A 21105-nucleotide genomic window follows, 5' to 3' on the forward strand; every position below is an offset into this window, starting at 1 on the left:
TTGTTGCAATTTTATTAACATATGTACATATGGATGTGTATCTACATACATTCCACAATTGATCGTTTTCTTTTTTTTCAATATTTGTTGTTTATTATACATAATTCTAGTAAAACGATCATGTCATTCTTATTTGGCGTGTCTTTGATACAGAAATTGCGTTAGATTTTATTTGTTTCCAAAATAAAAAGTTGCAAACCTTCGAAACTTTTTATGTTTCTATCTAGTATATTTTGAATTTCTTGAACACAAACGTAAGCACAAATAAATGAATGAATATAATATAATTTTGAATGTTCTACTTATTACGTCTGTTCAGATTCACTCACAGCTAAAAGTACACTTAGAAAAATAAAGTAAATCAAACGAAATTTTTTATAATTCAATATCAGAAAATTTTAAAATGTTTAAACATTCTCTTAAAAATAAAAAAAGTTACTACTTAGCACTTAAATAAATGAATTGATTTTGATGTTCGATTTAACTGAGATGATACACTTGTAATTTGTAAATGGAGTAAAGAATAAAATATGTGAAACATTTTATGCCAATATCATATCATTTTTAAAATTTATAAATTAGCGGTTTTTTATTTTAGACATGTTTTTTACTGTGCCATAAAACTGAATTTTATTTAAATGAATTACATATTGTATGTACGTATGTACTTCCATTATATTTAAAATAAGCAAATTTGAAATTATTTTACTCTCTAATCCATAAGCACTTGACGTCTATCTTTCTTCTTTTCACCTTCTGCACTTTTTATTTTCTTTCTCATGTATTTGGGTATGACGCGCAACACTTCCGAATCAATTTGCACGGGCATAGAGTTTTGTCTCATTGCAAGCCATCTTATTTTATTTTCTTCAATTTTCTTGGCGCGGATTGTCGCAGCCGTTTTGGCTGAAATATGAAAAACAATATAAACATATAGATATTTATTAATAACAAAACGGCAAAAGTAAAAACAAAACAAAAAATATAAATAGATAAAAACATAATAATATTCATTCAAAATTATGTGAATTAAAACATCTTGTATGAAAAATCTATATAAATTATATTTACACACATGCATACATATCTAAATTCAAACAAAGTTATGTGTATCCCAGCAAACATTGCGTAGTAATGACAAATGCTAGCATATAGTAAGTTTTCGAAAATTGTTTTTGAATAGTGAATTTTGTTTAATTCTTTAAGATGTAAATGAAGGTACCTACTTTCAAAATGCTTTTTTCCTTCATTCTTCATTTATTACCCACGTTTTACATGTATGTATGTATGTATGTATGTATGTATGTATGTATGTATGTATGTATGTATGTATGTATGTATGTATGTATGTATGTATGTATGTATGTATGTATGTATGTATGTATGTATGTATGTATGTATGTATGTATGTATGTATGTATGTATGTATGTATGTATGTATGTATGTATGTATGTATGTATGTATGTATGTATGTATGTATGTATGTATGTATGTATGTATGTATGTATGTATGTATGTATGTATGTATGTATGTATGTAGTATGTATGTATGTATGTATGTATATTAAAGTTGTTCGTACAACGTTTGAAGATTCTAGCTCCTATAGTTTCCCCGATATACATACGAATTTTTGTATTTAGTTCATATGGGAGTACTGGCGTCATGAAATAACTCCCCAAAACAAAAATGAAATAACTAAACATTTGTTCAGTAAGCAAAAACAACGAAATTTGAGGATTTAATTCGTTTTTTGGGGCATTATTTCGAATATATAAAATGGGGAGTTATTTCATTATGAAATAATTAATCAAATTCAAAAATGAAATAAATCACTAAAAATATTTTTGGGGAGTTATTTCATTATATTACTTTTATCACACGAAATAAAAAAATATATGTCTGATAGACGGCCTTCGGGCGGGAGCAAGGGTTTTATTCTCTAGGGTACATTGGACACCGGCTTCGCTAAGAATACACTCTCCCTGTACCAAGAGTGTTCGGCCTTATATTCAAATTAATGCTAAAGTTAGACGTTCAAAATTTGCCAGATATATGAAGTTTAATATTAACTTTTTATAGTAGATCACACGGCCATTTTTGAAAAAAAATTTTCACATTGACACTAAGGTTTATCGTGCAAAATTTGGGAACTGTAGCTGTTAAAGTCTCCCAAATTTACGCCATTGGCTATATTCTAGAGGCTTTATTCATAAAAAAAACTTTTTATTTTATAAACGTTTAATTAATCAAATTTCGTATGGAAATTTTGTTTTATAAAACTTTTATAAAAAAAATGTTCTTTATGAATAAGGGTGTAGAAATGTTAGTCATAGGAAGTGCCACACCCACTATTGCTAGTTCAACCCGAATGTTCATATAGGTGTCAAAATTGTCCGTGCAAAATTTAAAATATTGGATATGACCCTTGCATCCCACAAAGCTTTCTTATGAGCAAAAAAAAAACAAAAAACGTCCATTTTGAAAAAATAGGGGAAAATGAAAAGGTACAGGTGGCAAATATAGAAAAATCTTATGGAAATTTTTTTCTAGATCCAATAGGTGAAAAGTTCCAATCATCTGAATAAACCCTATGACCAAAATGTCCAACTTTAACTCCCTCTAACTCTTGCAGTCCTTGACCGATAGAGCGGAAAATTTGTGCTTGGCCTACTTAATTTTGGTGCAATGTTCATTTCGATTGTTCATCGATTTTTAAAGTCACTTGACACCCATATATAGATTAAGCACTTTTCCATATCAAATTCCTATAATAAACCATGAATAGCTTTACTAAGTACAACTACAATTTTCTGTAATTATGTAACCTATTAGATATTACTTCAAAAGAGACGGTACTTTAAAAAAATTAAAAAGGTTAAATTTGTCCTTTAAATCTTACTTACAATCCCTGAAAATTTCTAAATTCTCAAAATAAAATTTTTAATTATATTCTATTTCAATTTTGACTGTAGGTAAAATTTCAAAATTTGGAATGACAGTTATTTTGACCTAATCTCTCAAGGAGCATTCTATAATCCAAAATCTCCGCGTTTTCCGTGTCAATTTTATATACTTACAGTGTAATTTTTTCATTATGAAATGTACAAATTTTATATGCAATATCTACATAAGTGAATTTCTAATTATTATAAAATTTTGCACACAATATATATTTACAATATGTATGTACATTTACCGCACAATGAAACAATATTTATAACAATTTGGTAAATTTCCAAATTAAAATTTTGTTCTTACAGTCTGTTTACAAATTGTTCCCATACGATTTTCCGGAAATGATGTACACAGAAGAGTGATGAATAAATTCTTAATGATAATGTGTTTTTCTGTAATTTATATAATGACGTATTAAACAAAAACACTGATTCTGTTGTTGTGGGTGTAAAAAAATAATTTATTTAAAACTAAAATATAAAGAAAAACACATAAATGTCATAGAAATATTTGCGTCAAAAACATTTAATTGTCAAATGGTTCACGAGTGCAAAATCTAGAAAGAAAATAAATTGAAATTAAGAAAAATTTAAAAAAAATTCAAACACATGTTTACAATCACCGATTTGGCATTGTTAATTTCAACTTTTTGAATAGTGCCCCTCCTCTCATGTGATTCACCATATACATATATAGTTCTATGTAGTAAATTAATTATTTAAACAGAAGCAAAATTTAAACGCATTACTTTTAAACTTGATACTGAACATTTTTATAGAATTTCAAATATTTCCAAATGCACTTGTAATAGCTTTGTTCCTTTACTTGTCAAGTTTGCAGGTTTTTACCAGAAATTGTAAAAGAGAACAAATTTGAGCAATTAAAATTATTTTCTCTTTGCCAGAACTTGCAGGTTTTAGCCAGAAAATTTTTTCCTGGCAAATAGAAAAAAAATTGTCAAATAAATTATTTGTTTAAAAAAATACATTGAAAACAAAAAATGTTTGATATTTTTAATTTATTTTCATAAATAAGTATGTGTGATTGTAGTTTTTCAATTTTATTTTAATTTCAATAGAAATTTATATGAATAAACTTCAATACAAATTTATTGAAAGAGAAATTTAGTTTTTTCTGTTCCCGTACTTTTTATAAGTACGAAGAGAAAATTCATTAATTCTCTTTAGCCAGAAAAGTTCTGGAACAAAGCTAATATTTATTAATTTTATATTTAAGGGATAAAATTTTAATGAAATTTGAAAATATACATACATACAGTGTATCAACTATGTTTTTTGCCTACCTTTTTTTAAGAGAATTTCGTTTTTTGTTCATAAATTCCAAAAAACAGGTAAAAAGTAAATTTATGTTTTCCAATTGAAAATAGAGATTGTGTATTGCATTTTATTATTTTTCATCAGAATTTGCACGTCAATAAATTATTTTGCATATTGAAATTTCCAGTTAATTTTGTTGGGTTTTTCAAATTATTTTTTAATTGCTTTTTGGAATTTATTGTTTTATTGTTAAAAGGACACCTGTTAAGTATTTTTCAATTGTAATTTTCAAAAATCATATCCTTATTGTGTGAAACTGTGTAGTTATTTGCGTTAAAAATGTTTAAAGGGAAATAATGAGGCAATTCCAATATAAAAAATTAGTTTAGATTTTTAGAACAAGTATAAACCAATGAAATTCAATTATGAGATGTTTAATCAATCATTAAAAAATATAAAATATAGAAATTGATGAAATAACACAAAGAATTATTTAAAAAAACGCACTGAGTTGTCTTTCAAAATCTTTAACTGCCAAAGAGAGCGACTTGTATCCAAGCAAAAACCATTGAAGTCCTCATTTATCTTCTCCAAAGTCCATATACGAACTTAAAAGAACACTATGTTTAAATTTAGACCTCTAAACAGACCTTAGGTTGTTTGGAAACAATATAAAGTGAACTATCGTATGGTACGGGAAAAATACTTAATTTAGATATTTACAAATACAGGCGGTTCTCATCACCTAAGATCCACAAAAGCAATTTTTTTCAGCTAATACATACACTTATATATAGTTAGAACCCAAATCAAGAATAACTATCCAAATCCAACTACGCCTACTGTATTTTATTCATAAAATAATGCATTCAAAATATGATGTAGAATAATCAAGATTCTAGCATGTAATAGTTCTATAGTGGTATACGGTGATATCCCCATACTTAGAGTGGCTAGGATGGTACTTAGTGTTAGCTTTATTGAATAAGAATCAATATCATACAATTCTGAATAAAATTCACACAGTACTCCCCAAATAGATGGGGTTTCCGTAATGTAGTTTTTGTTTATCAATTCAAAATTACCAAAAACCCAGATCATTTTTGTTATAATCTATAGATTTATACCCGACTAAACATTTGTTCTAGGTCCAAATCCATTGATTATCTAATATATTATGTATCCAATTCAAAATTACTTATTATTTTCGAAATTAAATCAAAGAAACGATAGATTTCATGTTAAGTCAAATATTGAAAATTCTTATAGGTATATAGGATAATAAATCGGTTAAGAAATGTCCAAACTTAATCGTTCCACTACTAAAATATCTAAAAAATGTTATTCTAATATATAGGAGTAATAAAAATATGAAATTTTATAAAATAATGCAGCAATATTAAAAAAATTAACAAAAAACCTAAAAAAGCAAAATACTTTATTGACCTTAAAAATTAACAATACGTTCACATTTTATGAAAAATCTCGATAATTAATATCACGATTTTACTTTTTATGGTAGAAAATTAAAATATAAGATATTCTTTAAAAAATACAACAAACAAATTGCTTTATTTTGCTTAAAATTTATAAAATTTTACATAGGCAAATTACTTAATTGATTCACTGTATGTAATTATCGAAGCCCATTTATTGATACAAATTTCATGGAATTATGTTTTCCATGCGCTTTTCATAATAGCTTTGTTCCAGAACTTTTCTGGCTAAAGAGAATTAATGAATTTTCTCTTCGTACTTGTAAAAAGTACGGGAACAGAAAAACAAAATTTCTCTTTCAATGAATTTGTATTGAAGTTGTATTGAAGTTTATTTGAAAAACAAAATCAGTAATGTTTTAAATATAAATATTAAATTACATAGCAAAGAATATAAAGAAATTGGGGCTTGTCAGTTGGTACGTAAAGGAGTTGTCATTCGGTACCTAACTCTAAGTATGTATTGGTAGAATTTTTGTATTAGTATTGGAGCTCCAACCACTTTCACCACACTTTCCAAACATACATACTTGCATAAAATCGTACATAAACATTTTAGGAAAAATAAATAGCATTTAAATTTCTACATTCGCAGATTTTTTAATTTATTTTGCCCACATCTAATCAGTAAACATTTAATAAATATATTTTTCGGACTTAAAATCTCTTTTTTTGCAAAAAAATAAGTTTATTTTAAATAATTTTTTCATTTTCAATACCAAAATATACAACTTTGTTTTGTCAATTTTAATTTCAACACACAAAAATTAATTGTCAAAAAAATTTTAAAAAATATTTTTTTAGTTTGTGAAAAATAAAAATATTTCGGATTGTTAAATGCGATAAAATTGTGTAAAAAAATAAAAAATAGTTATGTGTTTGTGAAAAAACGTCGTTCAAGTCCTATTATCCCGGTATTTTCGCGAAAAAGTTTTGAAGTATTGTGAGAGAATTGAGTTCTCACAAGTGTGCTGAATTCACACAGAACTCGTCTGTGAAGAGAAGGAAATGTTATTGTTGTAAAACAATGTCATAGTCCAACTTCTTATTATTCTTTGTTACATAGTTTTAACTGAACATACGTTTTGCCATATTAATTCTACGAAATAATATGAATATAATTGGGTCTCCTATTGTCATAAAGTACTGAAATTTTAAAATAGTTTAAAACAAATTGACAAAGCACAAAAAATTGAGCTCTAAAATAATATTAATCATTTAATATATGGAAATCACATAGATGCTTTTGCTAAATCCTAAAACAATTAAGATATCGATAAATGCTTTTGTGCATATATGTAAGTATAACCAGTAGAGCTACAAACAGGGACGATTTGGAATAAATTATAATGTTGTAAAATGGATCTTTTCAAAATCTGATCGGAATGTTAACAAAAGGTATGCTATTTATAAAATCCACCACACAAAAAAAGGTGCGAGTATAGATTTTGACATTTTTATTTGGCTATATCCGTCCGTTTGACTATTGAATGCTCGATAAATCCTAAATGGAAGGAGATAGAGTAGTATAATTTTTCACAAATATTCCCTGTTAACTAGGCTTATTTGGTATTGAAAATGAGCAATATCGGACCAAACGAAAAAAATGTAGAAACAAAAGAACATTATGCTTGTCTATACGACTTTAAAACTAAGTTATTAAACACAAGTAAGAGTGCTATATTCGGCTGTGCCGAATCTTATATACCCTTCACCATAGTGTATTTAAACAAGTAAGAGTGTTATATTCGGCTGTGCCGAATATCATATACCCACCATCAAATCGTATGCCGTAAAAGGAATGCTCCCCTATAAACATCAGGGTGATGTTTGGAATATGGCTTAAGACAATTATGGACCGAGCTCTTTTGAACTAACAAAATATTATTTTTTAAAAACCAAATATTTTATTTCAATTCTTAAACCGTGAGCGTATGAGTAATTTTCTGAAGAGGACCTTTATATGCGTCCATTATGAACCGATACTCATAAAATTTTGTACATAGATTTCGTTTGTATAGAACTTATTTATGCGCCATACTCGTATTTTAAATAAGGAACACTCGTATTTTATTAACCAAAACTCTTTCCTGAAGGGAACCTTTTATAGGGGCTAGGGTCAGTTATAAATCAGTCCTCATTAATTTCGGAATGAAGAATTATGTTCCTAAGTATAAACTTTTTTATGTCGATTTTAACCGCTGTACTTCTAATTATCTGAGTTTTCCTCATCAAATTTTCTGAAGAGGATCTCATATGTGGTGTATGGTCAATTGTTGACCTATCCCCATAACTTTTTGTAGACTGATTTTGGTTCATATAAAACTTGTTTACATTGAATATCATCGCTGTTCTCGCATTTTTATGCCAGCAATTAGCGTTCATGTAATTTTATAAAGGGGCTTATATGGGGGGATAGGGTGAATTATCGACACATTCCGCATGAAATTCGGAGCAAATTTCATAATCGTATTTCATAACTCATACTTTTAAGCCAGTAATGATCGTTTAAGAAATTTTCTAAAGGGGACCTTGTATGGGCGGTAGGGTAAATTATGGACCGATCCTCCCTAAATTTGGTGGAGAGATTTTGGCCCGCATTAAACTTATGTGCGTCAATTTCCGTCACTACATTCATATTTTCAAGCCAGTAATGAGCAGTATAGTTATTTGCAGAGGGGGACCTTATATGGGGGAAGGGTCATTTATGGGCCGATCCAAAAAAAAAAATTGGTACAGAGATTTTGGCTCGTAAGAAACTTACGTGTGTAGCATTTCATCGCTTTACCCTTATTTTTAAGACAGTGATGAGCGTTAAAGCTATTTCCTGAAGTGGACCCAATAGGGGGAGAAGGGCCAATTATGGACCTATCCATAATAAAAGTTATTAAAAAGATTTTGGCTTGCGAGGAACATAATTGTGTAAAATTTTATTGCTATATTCGTATTTTTTAGCCAGTAATGAGCGTTAAAGTCATTTTCAGAAGAGGACCTTATATGGGGGGTAGGGTCATTTATGGGCCGATCTTAAAAAAAATTGGTTAAAAGGTTTTGGTTCGCAAGAACCTGACTTATACTGAATTTCATCGCTATACTCGCATTTTTGGACCAGTAATGAGTGTTAAAGTAATTTTCTAAAGGGGACCTTATATGAGGGGTAGGTTCAATTATGGACCAATCCTCAAAAAATTTGGTAAAAAGATTTTGGCTCACATGAAACTTATTTATGTCGAATTTCATCGCTATACTTGCATTTTGGGGCCAGTAATGAGTGTTAAAGTTATTTTCAGAAGGGGACCTTATATGGGGGGTAGGGTCATTTATGGGCCGATCCTAAAAAAAATTGGTTAAAAGGTTTTGGTTCGCAAGAAACTGACTTATACTGAATTTTATCGCTATACCCGAATTTTTAGGTCAGTAATGAGTGTTAAAGTCATTTTCTGAAGAGACCTTATATGGAGGGTAGGGACATTTATGGGCCGATCCTGAAAAAATTTGGTAGAAAGATTTTGGCTCATATGGAACTTATTTGTCGAATTTTATCGCTATACTTGTACTTCTAAAGCAGTTATGCCCGTTGAAGCTGTTTTTTGAAGGTCTACTTGTATGGGGGCTATCCGAAAAAGTGGACCGATATTGTCCATTTTCAATACCAAACAAACCTTAACAATAGAGAATATTTACACAAAATTTCAACTGTCTAGCTCCTCTCGTGTGGTCCCTATCGTGATTTCAACAGACAGACGGACGGACGTAGCTAGATCGTCTTAGAATTTAATAAGGACCCGGAATATATATACTTTTATGGGTCTATGAGCAATATTTCGATGTGTTACAAACGGAATGACAAAATCAATATACCCCCCATCTTTATTGATGGTGGGTATAAAAATATCAATTTTATAAAATTTAAATTTATTTTATTTTCACGACAATATCATTATTATAGTAAACAAAATAAACAAAATAAACAACAACAACGCTAAACGAAATAAACACACAAATTACACAAGACAGTAAAACCAACAGACATCCAAACATACGAAACGAAGTATACAAAAAAACAAAACCAAAATACACAACGCAATGAAACCAACAGACATCCAAACATACGAATACACTAAGAAACAAAAACAATATACACAAGGCAATGAAACACACATCCATCCAAACATACGAAACTGAATAAACCAAGAAACAAAAACAACATACACATGGTAATAAAACACACAGCTATTCAAACATACGAAACGAAATAATCAAAAAACAAAATACACAACGCAATGAATAAGCAGTGTTGTTGTTGGTTATTTTTTATGAAATTTGCAGAGGTTGTCTCGGATTTTTACTTATATCTCCGTTGTTTATGGACGGATTTTGCTGATTTTAAATAGGAAACTTCTCGAAAGCATGTCTGAATTATTGAAGATTTGGATCACAAAGATATTTGGGGTCTTCAGAAAACTGATTTCAACAGACAGACAGACGGATATGGCTTATTCGACTCCGCTATCTATAAGGATTCAGAATATATATTCTTTATAGGATCGGAAAATTATATTTTGGAAATTACAAACGGAATGACAAACTTATATATACCCTTCTCACGAAGGTGAAGGGTATATATAACAAGAAGCTAGGAATGAAAATTTGCACATATAGTCTTAACTAAAAAAAAAATAAATAAAATATGAGCGAAATGACAGTCCAAAATAATTTGTTACGTGTCCTGAACGATAGGACGAAAAAAGGAAAAAATACAAATAAATTTGCTGCTTAACTTATGTGTTCAAAATAGTCTGATGGTACAACATTTTTAATAGAAATGTCTAAAAATCGTTGTTCAGGTACTTCGCTGCATAGTTGCCAGATGATTTGGGTGTAAAATCGTCAAATTTCGAGGAAAAAATCGTCAAAATCGTCAACTGATTTTTCGAAATCGTCATTAAATAGTCAAAGCTATTTTCCATTTATATAATATACATGTTTGATGGTATTTTTACTATTTTATTGTAATTATTTTAACTGTCGAGAAATTTTTATAAATTTCGATAGATATTAGTTTTGTTTGTTTGTTTGTACTTTAAGTTTGCTTAGCTGCATCTGCAGCTAAGTCTTCTTGGGCGAATCGAAAGATTATAACGCCAACACCAATTATTCCAGTACGACTGGACGGAATATCAAATTGAGTTTTTTGGTTCTCCACAATAATCAAAATTAAAACATAGGTTAAGTTAACACGAATACATATGGTCAACATGCTCTTCAAAAAACTGTAACTCGATACAGTTATTCGACGTCACACATTTGACCAATGCGGTTTGAAACGTAAAACTCTCGAAGGCGGAGCAAAAAGGACGTCCTTATTCCCCTTAAGCGATAATGGCAACGACGCACGATGATCTTCCTCCACCCAGAACTGAATTACGAATGCATTTGTTTATTATCTGTTTAATTTGGCAAATATGATTTAAAATACCTTACATTGAGTTCTTGGAAACTAACTTGGTATGATCTCTAGTAAATGTATGTATATTAGATGTTTTAATTATTCGTATGCAAAGAAATTTCCTCCTTTAAATCAAATGTCCAAAAAAACTACTTCCTCTATCCTTCTTCCCACTACCAATTATTCTAGATCCAATAACCCATAAGTGCTGGCCGAAAAAAAGAGAAATTCTCAAACATTTTTGAGTTCGTTATTACGTAAATCATTCGATCAATGGACATTATCTAAAACATTCTAAATACATCGACATTCTTAAAAATTATAGGCAGAAAAATGATAAAATGTATTAAAATTAGTACAAAAATCCTATTTTAAAAAATCGTCAAATTTAGAGTTAAAATCGTCAAATCGTCAACAGGCCATGTTTGACAGTGAAAATCGTCAAAATGACGATAAATTGTCAAATCTGGCAACAGTGCTTCGCTGTACATGAGATTCAGCATTGTCGAATATAATACATCGTCCATGTGGGCATTGTAAACTCTAATGATTTGTGATTCGTTTTTATTTAATTTAGCTTTTTAATCCTTATATTGTTTAGAAGATTCATCATTCCGAATGAACTTAAAAAGAAAAAGATACTTTTTTCCCAAAAAAATGACAAAAAATCGCCGTTTTTTTATTTTTTAAATTAAAATGCCTATAACTTTGGACTCAGTCATGATTTTTACATAATTCTTTCACTGCTTGATATATAAACTTGTTGTTAAGCGAATAAAAAAAAATGGCGAAAATCGGGAATATTTGGACCCGCTATTATCAAAAAAACTAAAGTAAGGACGGTAAAAATTTTAAAATTTTAATTTTCAAATGCGAATATCTCCTAAACTATAAGAGATAATTTACGACATTGAGGAGATTCTATATACGAAATTTTTTTTAAATCGGAACTCAAATGAAGAAATAGGATCGTTTTAAAAATTTAACATAGCCGAGGTGTCCTAATTTGAGGACCCCCCGCCGGGCCCCTGGTTGGCCTATAAGGTCCAAATTCAAAACCTAAACTCGACAACACCTCCTCTTTGTGCATACTAAATTTCTTTAAATTATTTCCCTCTTTTTTTTTTCCTATACCACAGTGCGGCGCCTTAAAGTATGCTTTTGACTTCTACTACTATTATTGCAAAAATTAATTCTAATTCTGATAAAGAAATAAAAATCAAGAAATAACTATTATTTTTGTAAAAAATTACATTGATTTCTCACTTTTTTATATAAAAGTAATGTGAATAAAAATATTCTACACAAAAAATGGAATAAAATTTTTTGTTTAATATATTTTATATAGAAGATATCCAATTATTACCAAAAAGACATTGAAAATATCGGAAAACAAATTTTATAACAGCAGAAAATATTTTTGTTCTTCATGGGAAGTTTGCCCTTTTCGAAATGACGGGTCAATTGTAATGAATAGTTTTAGAAATTATCTGTGTATAAGATTTTTTGCTGGGATGGTAAAGTAATTTAAACAGACTAACATGTGTGTACATTACAGTCGTTATAAGCCTTACCTGTTGAAGTCGCTTTTAAAGTATCATTGCCGCCAGTATTTTTCTCTAAATGCTGCTTATCAAAGTTATTAGTTTCATCATTGACAAAGAGATTTTTGTTTTGTGATTTACTATCGATTTTTGCATTAAGTTTGCCATTTTCGCTGCCACTTCCATTGCTACTGCTATTGCCTTCATCTGGCGTAGAATCGTTCCGAAGAGCATCACCTCTCTGTAACATTATAGATCTTTTTTGAGCTAAAGTGCTTTCTAAGCTTGTAGTAAATTCTGGGGAGAAACTATCATCCTCTTTTTGATTAACTTCTGCTAGTTTTTTTCTATAGTGTTGTCTGAAGACTTTTTGAATTCTTTTAGCTGCTGCTTCTTGCACTAAATATTCCAAGGATTCACTAATTGCTGCGTTTCCAAATGACGCCTTGTTTATGTCATCATGTGCTATTGATTTTCCATCACTGGCCATGCTAGCTTTTCCCAGACGTTTTCGCGTTAGATAACCTCTGGCACCAGCTTGAATTTTGGTAACTGCTGACACTATGGTGGATTCAGTTTCAGTAGAACTGTCAATATTCTCAACTAGAGCAGTGCTAACGTTAAAGTCATCATATTTTTGAGATTTCGACTCAAAGTTATTGCCATCGTTAGTATTGGGGGATTTGTCAACACAATCAGAATCAGCCTCCGAGAACGAGTAGGCCAACATTTTACGACGAATATTTTCTGCTGTATCATCGTCTAAGCATAAGCTGCCGCTATTGAGTTCATAATCCGGTGGTTCTATATATTTGATAGATTCATCAATTGTGACATTTTTCAAAAGAGATTTTGAATCGCCTTCACCGGCTATTGTATGTACCCGCTTGAGTGAACCTTTAGATGGAAAAGTTTCATCGATATTAATGCTATCTAGAAAGCTAAAGTTGTCATCTTTGTCACCACCGATTATTACATCAAAGTCGCTTTGCGCTGAGCTTTCGCGAGTTTCTTCTCGTTGTAACTTATTGACCACGATACCTTCTTCGTCTGTGTCTAAATTATCAATGGGTACAACAGAAGGTTCATCAAAATTGTAGTCTTTAGGTTTATCCAAGTTTGATATTTTCGTAGTAGAATCTCTGCGTTGTTGCATTTTTGTAATTGCCGCATCTGGTTTATGTAGTTTAACAGTTTTTGTACTTAAACTATCTTCAGTGTCATCAATATCCGACGAAGAAGAGTTATCTGTGTTAATAGCTGTATCTGCAATTATTACGGCATCTTTTACGTCATCGCCTATAATACGAGCCGACTTTTTAATGCATGGTTCTTCAAGTCGTTCATATGGGATTACAGAATCATATTGTTCCTTTTGTGAATCTGTAAAGTTCGAGAGGATTTTTGTCATTTCCGTAATGTCTGGAGATGCAAATATAGTATCTTTATTGTGATGATTAACTGCTTCAGAGTAATGACGTTCAGAGTTGAGAAATTGATCTATAAGATTCGGACACTTAATGGCTTGCTTTTCATCAACTTTATCTAGATGGAGGGAAGAAATAAATACTGTTATCTAGAAAGATATAGAAATATGTATATTATATTACATACCCTCTGATGAAATCCTGTATGTTGAATTATTTGCATTTACTTGGCTATGCTCTGTATTTGTATTCTCAATTACTCCAGCATCTTTTCCTATTACTGAAACTGTATCTTTAGAAACATTATCTGATTGATCATATGCCAAGTCTACACTATTTCTACTACGATTAGTTACTGGTGCTGTTGGGCTTCTACTAAAGTTGTTTGCAATGGCTTCCAAATTACTACTTGAGTCAACTAAATATTGTGGTGGATTTGTAGTTAATTCCACATAAGTTTCGGTCTCTTCAAAAGAAATTTCTGATGTTGTTTTAGGCAATGATTCGTTTGCTATAATTGGTTCATCACCAAGAAACCAATTAGATTTTAATGATTCTTTAGGTGTTCCTAAGTTTGAACTTAATTTAGATTTTCGTTCAATAAAATTCTTGACAGCATTTTGTATTTTTCTTGCTGCTTGGTCTTGCAGAATTTCATTTGATTGCAGAGAGTCTATGGACACTACTGATTGAATATCTTCTTCTGCGGGAGCTGTTGGTTCAAAATAAATATGATCAGAATGAAGATCATCATGTACAGTTTTATCACACTCTGTTAATAATTCTTTCAAGTCATTATTATTAACAAAACTAGTTCCATCTTTGTTATTGCAACTATATTTAGTGATTTCATTATCTTTGGAAATATTACTGGAATTAGGCATTTCACTTGCTTTATTTTCACTATTGTGTGAAATTAATTTAGCATCGTTAGTAGAATCTGCTCTCATATTCTCTGATTTACTTGATTCAATTTGTTTTGTTTGATTTGTTGATTGATTTAATTTTATATCGTTTTTATCATATTCCTTAAATGTTAGATCTTCAGTAGTAACATCTATTATTGTATCATTAATATTATTTGAACTTTCTCTATTTGATCCGCTAGTGGCAATTTCCTTGAATTTTTCTGCTGACGATTTTATATCCATTTCTTTAGTTTGGTTTATGAAATCATTTGAATTTATATCACTCTTATCATTTATACTGAATGTCAAATCTTTATTAGTAATATCGATATTTGCATCTTTATTGTTTGAAGATTCTTTGAGTACAAGACTGCCGGCCGCGTCGGTACTGAATTCTTCCTTGAGTTTATCTGCTAGAGATTCTTTATTAGTTTCTATAGTCTGATTTGTCATAGCATTTAACAGATTATCATTATTCACATCAATAATATTATTTGTACTTTTTTTATCTGCACTGGACACTTCACTGTAAAGATTTTCTTTGAGGTTTTCTGTAGAAGTAACATTAAAATTCTTTATAGATTCATTTACTCCAAGATTCTGACTTTCGTTATATTTACTGATTGTCGGATCTGTATTAGTGATATTACTATTTGTATCCTTAATATTATTGTTTGAAGTTTCCTTGAGTACAAAATTGCCGGCCACTTCAGTACTGAATTCTTCCTTGTGTTTATCTGCTAGAGATTCTATATTAGTTTCTATAGGCTGATTTGTCATAGAATTTAGCAGATCTTTATCAGAAACATCTTTATTCACATCAATAATATTATTAGTATTTTTTTTGTCTGCACTGGACACTTCACTGTAAAGATTTTCTTTAAGGTTTTCTGTAGAAGTAACATTAAAGTTCTTTATAGATTCATTTCCACCAAGATTCTGACTTTCATTATCTTCACTGATTGTCGGATCTCTATTAGTGACATTAATATTTGTATCCTTAATATTATTTGAACTTTCTATGTTTGTATTAGAGATGGCATTTTCACTATTGAGTTCTTTCACGTATTCTTCTACAGGCGATTTTAGATCAATTTTCATAGTTTGATTTGTCAAATCGTTTGAATTTACATCGTTGACATCATATTCATTGATTGCCACGTCTTTATCGATATTACTATATCCTAAAACCTCTACAGGTGATTTAGGATCAATTTTCATAGTTTGATTTGCCAAATTATTTGAATTTACATCGTTGACATCATATTCATTGATTGCCAGATCTTTATCGATATTACTATCTCCAATATTATTTGAACTTGGCCTATCTCTACTACTGGTAGCCACTTTATTGCTAAATACTTCTGTTAGGTTTTCTGTGGAAGTTTCATTTTTAACAAGTTTCTGACTTTTATCATTTTCATCGAATTCAAGATCTATAGTAGTAATATCTTTAGTATTTTTTGAACTTTCTGTGTTAGAATTATTAGGGAACACTTCACCATTCAATCCTTTCATAGATTTTTTGGTAGCAGATGCTATATCAATTTCTGTAGATTTATTTGAATCATTTTTATCGTCTTCATTAAGATTTGAAATTGTTGTGTTATTAATGTATTTTTCCAATTGTTTGCATTCAAAATTATTAATATCATCATGACATGTTAAATTTTCGGTGTTTTCAAATTCTTGTTCAGAATTTGTTGCTTTTACATCTTTTTCTTTGGATTCATCGTCCTCAAAAGATGTTAAATTCTCGTCATTTTTATTATTTAGCTTTTCTGTATTGGATCCATTGTTAGAAATTTCAGTTTCTCCTTTAAGTTTACTAATATTTTCGACAGGTTTTAACATGTTTTTCTGTTTAAATTGGCGGTAAGCTTCTTGAATTGTTTTAGCAGCTGTTTCTTTTAAATCTTCATAAAAGGGATCATCGTTTGGGGGAGTAGGTGCTTGTGCTATAATTTCTTCATAATCTTGTGATTTCAATACCTTGCCAGCCATATCATCTTTGGAAAATTCGTAAATACCGCCCTGTGTTTTATGTTTGCTATCTGATGTTGTGTGCACTTGCTTTATATATTCGCTTTGGCTTTTTTCATCTAGAAATTCATCTGAAATAAAAGAATTGTCTTCTTTGGAGCCAGTTGTCCAACTTGTACTCGTAGTATCGCTGATTCTTTCCAAATTGGCTAGAAAATCATCATCAATTGAATGCAATTGATCCGGAGGTTTTGGTGTTTCCGATTCACTAAGTTCAACAATTGTTTGTAACATTGGTTCAGGGGTTAAAGAATATTCACTAGTTTCATTTGCATCATTGTCATCGGAATTATTTTGTGAATCGTTTTCGATTTTCAGACGTATGATTTCGTCAATAGTATAGGTGATATCCAAGTCAATATCATGAATCTCATATTCAAATTCATTCAAATCTTGAAATACCTTTGGCGGAGTTTCGGATTCCAAAAGTGGTTCTGCATATACCTTGTCAGACAAGTCAAATTTTGTTAAATTGTGTTTAATATCGCTTTTTTGGCATTCTACGTCTTTATTAGATTTAGGCGATAGCCCCTCCACTGTTTTGGCTATCTTCGTGTTATGTTTTTTGTTTAAATCGCCTATCGCGATTGTAAAAGCAGTTGGTTCTTTATAGGACTTGCGTTTTGAACAACTTGAACTATGACTTGGTTCTGTGTCAGGTACACCATAAAAATATCTTGGAATACGTTCAATATCTTTAGATGGAGTTGAATCATTATTTGCTGTAGAAATATTTTCATTCTTAACAGGTGATGATTCAGATTGTTTAATGGTTTCTTTAATAATTTCGGGTTCAATAATATCAATGGTTTGCTCTTCACTTTTATTAGCTGATAAGTTTGTTTCATTTACTTGATTCATATTTTGTTGTCGACTTGTTCCAGCTGCTGGTTGCTCTTTCGGTTCGTTTTCTTTATAATCATATTGACTTAGGGGCATACTATTATTCATTACATATTCCTTCCAAAATGATTTCAAATGCGTTTCAGCAAAACGTTGACCAGAAATACTTCCAAGGAGACCTTCGTTAAAATTTCTAATTCTACCAATTGTTAAATTTTGATTGCCAATAAAAGTTTCTGAAGTTTGGATGCCAATATTTTGTGTAGTTTCCTAGCCAAATAAGAATGTGACTGTTTAAAAATGTTCAATTTATAAATATCTTACCGAAATATACTTCATTATTTGTAGTTTCAGCGGTGACATTAGTATTTCTCTGTACAGTATTTTCTGAAAGTTTTAATTGGAATTATTATTATAATTGTTAATTTTAAGTAATGATATGCAATGCATCTATTCGGAAATCAAACTACGTAATTCCCTAAAAACTTATTTGGAGACAAGGAGTGTATTTAAGTATCTTACACCTGTTGTTAGCTAATAAATACATTTGATGTTAAAATACATTTAGTTATCTAAATATTACTTTCACATACGAATTATATATGTTATATTCGGAATCTTATATACTCACCATCAAATCATAAACTTTTATATTTATGTATATTTTATTATCATATTATAATATTTAAAAGAGGTCCATTAATAAAGGTTTAACTTTTAAAATCAAATCGTTTTTGTCCAATTTTTATAACCATATACTGGTTTTTTGTAAGAGTAATTATATGCGTGGTAGTCTTAATTATGGACCTATCCTAATCTGTCTTTACAACAGTTATTTATTTTGAATTTTATCATATTTTTAATAGGGTGATCGATTATTCGACATTTTCCAAAAACCGGTTTTCGAATAGTTCGAGTAGTTGACATTTTTCAAATACAGAAAAAACCAGTTAACCGGGATTTCATTATAAATAACAAAATCTATTTTAATTTGAAAACAATAACGTTTATGTTTAAATTTGATTAATAAAACATCGCCCAAACTGATTTTTAACATTTTAAAAGATTATATCCAAGGCAAGGATTTTCATGCACTAAATAATTTAAATATGCGCTTATAAAATGCACTATAAAATGGGAAAATATGCACTAAAAATGTGGAAAACATGCACCAAAAAATATTTCCTTGTGAAATTTATTTGTTAATACTAATTTTTCTTTTATCGTATATAAGTAAATTTTTATAGATATTTTGAACTTTAGTTTTTGACAACAAATATATAGGTTCTTGATGACAGAGGTACCGCTTTATGTATTCTAAAACCAATTTAACAGAATCACGATCTCGTATCAAGTGACCCAACTCAAAAAATCGATTATTCGAAAAACCGAGTTATTCGATATTCGAAAACTCAACATTTAGAAAAAACCGACTCTGGTAAAGCAGAAAAACCGGTTGAAAAATCGAGTCGATCACCCTAAATTTTTAAGTAATTTATGAGAGTTAAAGTAATTGTACTTGTAGTTGAAGATTACCTTATATGAGGAGTAGGGTTATGTATGGACAAATTCAAAGTTGGTAGGAAGAATTCATTTTCTTTTTTTATGTCAAATTTCATAGGTCTACACGCCAGTAATGAGTGTTAAAATAATTTTCTTAAAGGGACCTTATACGGGGTTAAGGTTAATTATGGAGCAATCCTCATAAAATTAGGTAGAGAGATTTTATCTTATATAAAACTAGTTTATGTCGAATTTCATTACGGTACTTGTATTTTTTTTACCAGTAATGAGCGTTTAAGTAATTTTCCGCAGGGGCCTTATATGGGGAGTAGGATCGATCATCTTAAAATATTGTAAAACGATTTTGGTTCATACAAATCATATATATATATATATATATATATATATATATATATATATATATATATATATATATATATATCGAATTTCATCGTAGTACTCGTATTTTTAAGCCAGTAATGAGCGTTAAAGGAATTTACTGATGGGGACCTTATTTGGCGGGTGGGGTCAAATATGGATCCCCACAAAACTTCGTAGAGATATTTGGGGTCATACAGAAATTGTTTATGTCGAATTTTGTCGCCATATTAGTTATTTTGAAGCCGGTAATTACCGTTATAGTCATTTCTACAGGGGACCTTATATGGTGCTATGTCCGCCATAATACAGAATTTAATTTCTGGGGACCAAAATTTTACTTATGCGAAATTTTCTCGCATTGCACATTGGAGTCTCCTTTAAGTGAACTTGGCATAAAGTAAATATTTAGAAATGAGTTTTTTGATAAAAACTTAATATGCCTGGAAATCTAAGACTTTTTTCAATATAACGCTATCATAAGTTTTTCCATTTTTATTGTATAGGCCTTTAGATGATGCAACAAAGTTTATGTTTTTATGTATATTTTTTCGATTTTTTATTATTTAATGCCATAACTTTTTTGTACGAAAATATCATTTAATATAAAATTTCTAAAAATTTTCTTTTTCTATACCAAATATACTACCAAAAAATTTAAATTTTTTAAAATTTTGTTTTGAAAATTGTGCAAAAAAATTGCATTAAGTGAAACTTTTTCTATTTTTACTCCGTATCTAGAGACTTCCCCTATCCATCGATGCCCATGATTGATACCAAAACATTGTAGCTTAGTTAATGCCAAGTTTTGTTCAGGGAGACCCCACTGTGCATTGTGAAGCTTTTTACACAGTATTCCGGGGGTACATTTGTATGGGGCCTATGTGAAATCGTTGATCTATTTTGCCCATTTTCAAAACCAAATATTTCTGATCAATGAAGAAGAATTTAGGAAAATTTCATCTCCCTATCTCTTTTTTGTGGACGCAATCGTGCCAACAACAGACAGACAAACATAGTTAAATCGTCTTAGGATCTTACGAGGTCCCAGAATATATATACTTTATGGGGTCTATGAACAATATTTCGATGTGTTACACACGGAATGACAAAATCAATATAAAATGTTGAAAGAAGGATGGCATTTGTCGAAATTAAATTGGATAACATTTGGTCAAAACGTCAATATTAAGAATATAATTACGACGAAAAATTCCAAATTTTCTTAATACGTTCTGAACAGTAATGATTGATATTTGATCAGGGTTTGGATTGATTTT

At 29.8% G+C, this 21105-nt stretch overlaps 2 protein-coding genes across 2 annotated transcripts in view; both read right to left on the reverse strand.

Moving 5' to 3' along the window:
- LOC119616273 (putative uncharacterized protein DDB_G0282133) lies at positions 1 to 17151 on the reverse strand. Its single transcript, XM_037972610.1, has 3 exons — positions 14338 to 17151; positions 12754 to 14268; positions 1 to 906 (listed from the first exon to the last, which is right to left on the reverse strand). Exons 1-3 carry the CDS (start codon positions 17060 to 17062, stop codon positions 713 to 715), a joined length of 4434 nt encoding a protein of 1477 aa, XP_037828538.1. The 5' UTR covers positions 17063 to 17151; the 3' UTR covers positions 1 to 712.
- The window catches only part of LOC119616270 (protein PF14_0175-like), a 15025-nt gene continuing 10983 nt past the window's right edge, over positions 17064 to 21105 (reverse strand). The window contains exons 6-8 of the mRNA XM_037972606.1: positions 18279 to 18331; positions 17133 to 18214; positions 17064 to 17067 (exon numbers count right to left, since the gene is read on the reverse strand). Coding sequence (XP_037828534.1) covers positions 17064 to 17067; positions 17133 to 18214; positions 18279 to 18331 — 1139 coding nt within the window. The remainder of the gene's footprint in view (positions 17068 to 17132; positions 18215 to 18278; positions 18332 to 21105) is intronic.

Source organism: Lucilia sericata, unplaced genomic scaffold (assembly GCF_015586225.1).
Source record: "Lucilia sericata isolate MDLA Ls3-8-SP2 unplaced genomic scaffold, ASM1558622v1 Contig000064F_arrow, whole genome shotgun sequence".
In the NCBI taxonomy this organism is placed as follows: domain Eukaryota; kingdom Metazoa; phylum Arthropoda; class Insecta; order Diptera; family Calliphoridae; genus Lucilia; species Lucilia sericata.

Bases quoted from the DNA above. Each gene is read 5' to 3' on its own strand.
- LOC119616273 (XM_037972610.1), bottom strand. From the start codon at position 17,062: ATGGCTGGCAAGGTATTGAAATCACAAGATTATGAAGAAATTATAGCA. The intron at 14,269-14,337 runs GTATGTAATATA...CCCTCCATCTAG, and splicing joins ATACAGGATTTCATCAGAGG to ATAAAGTTGATGAAAAGCAA. The intron at 907-12,753 runs GTAAGGCTTATA...TTCATATTTCAG, and splicing joins TTTAAAAGCGACTTCAACAG to CCAAAACGGCTGCGACAATC.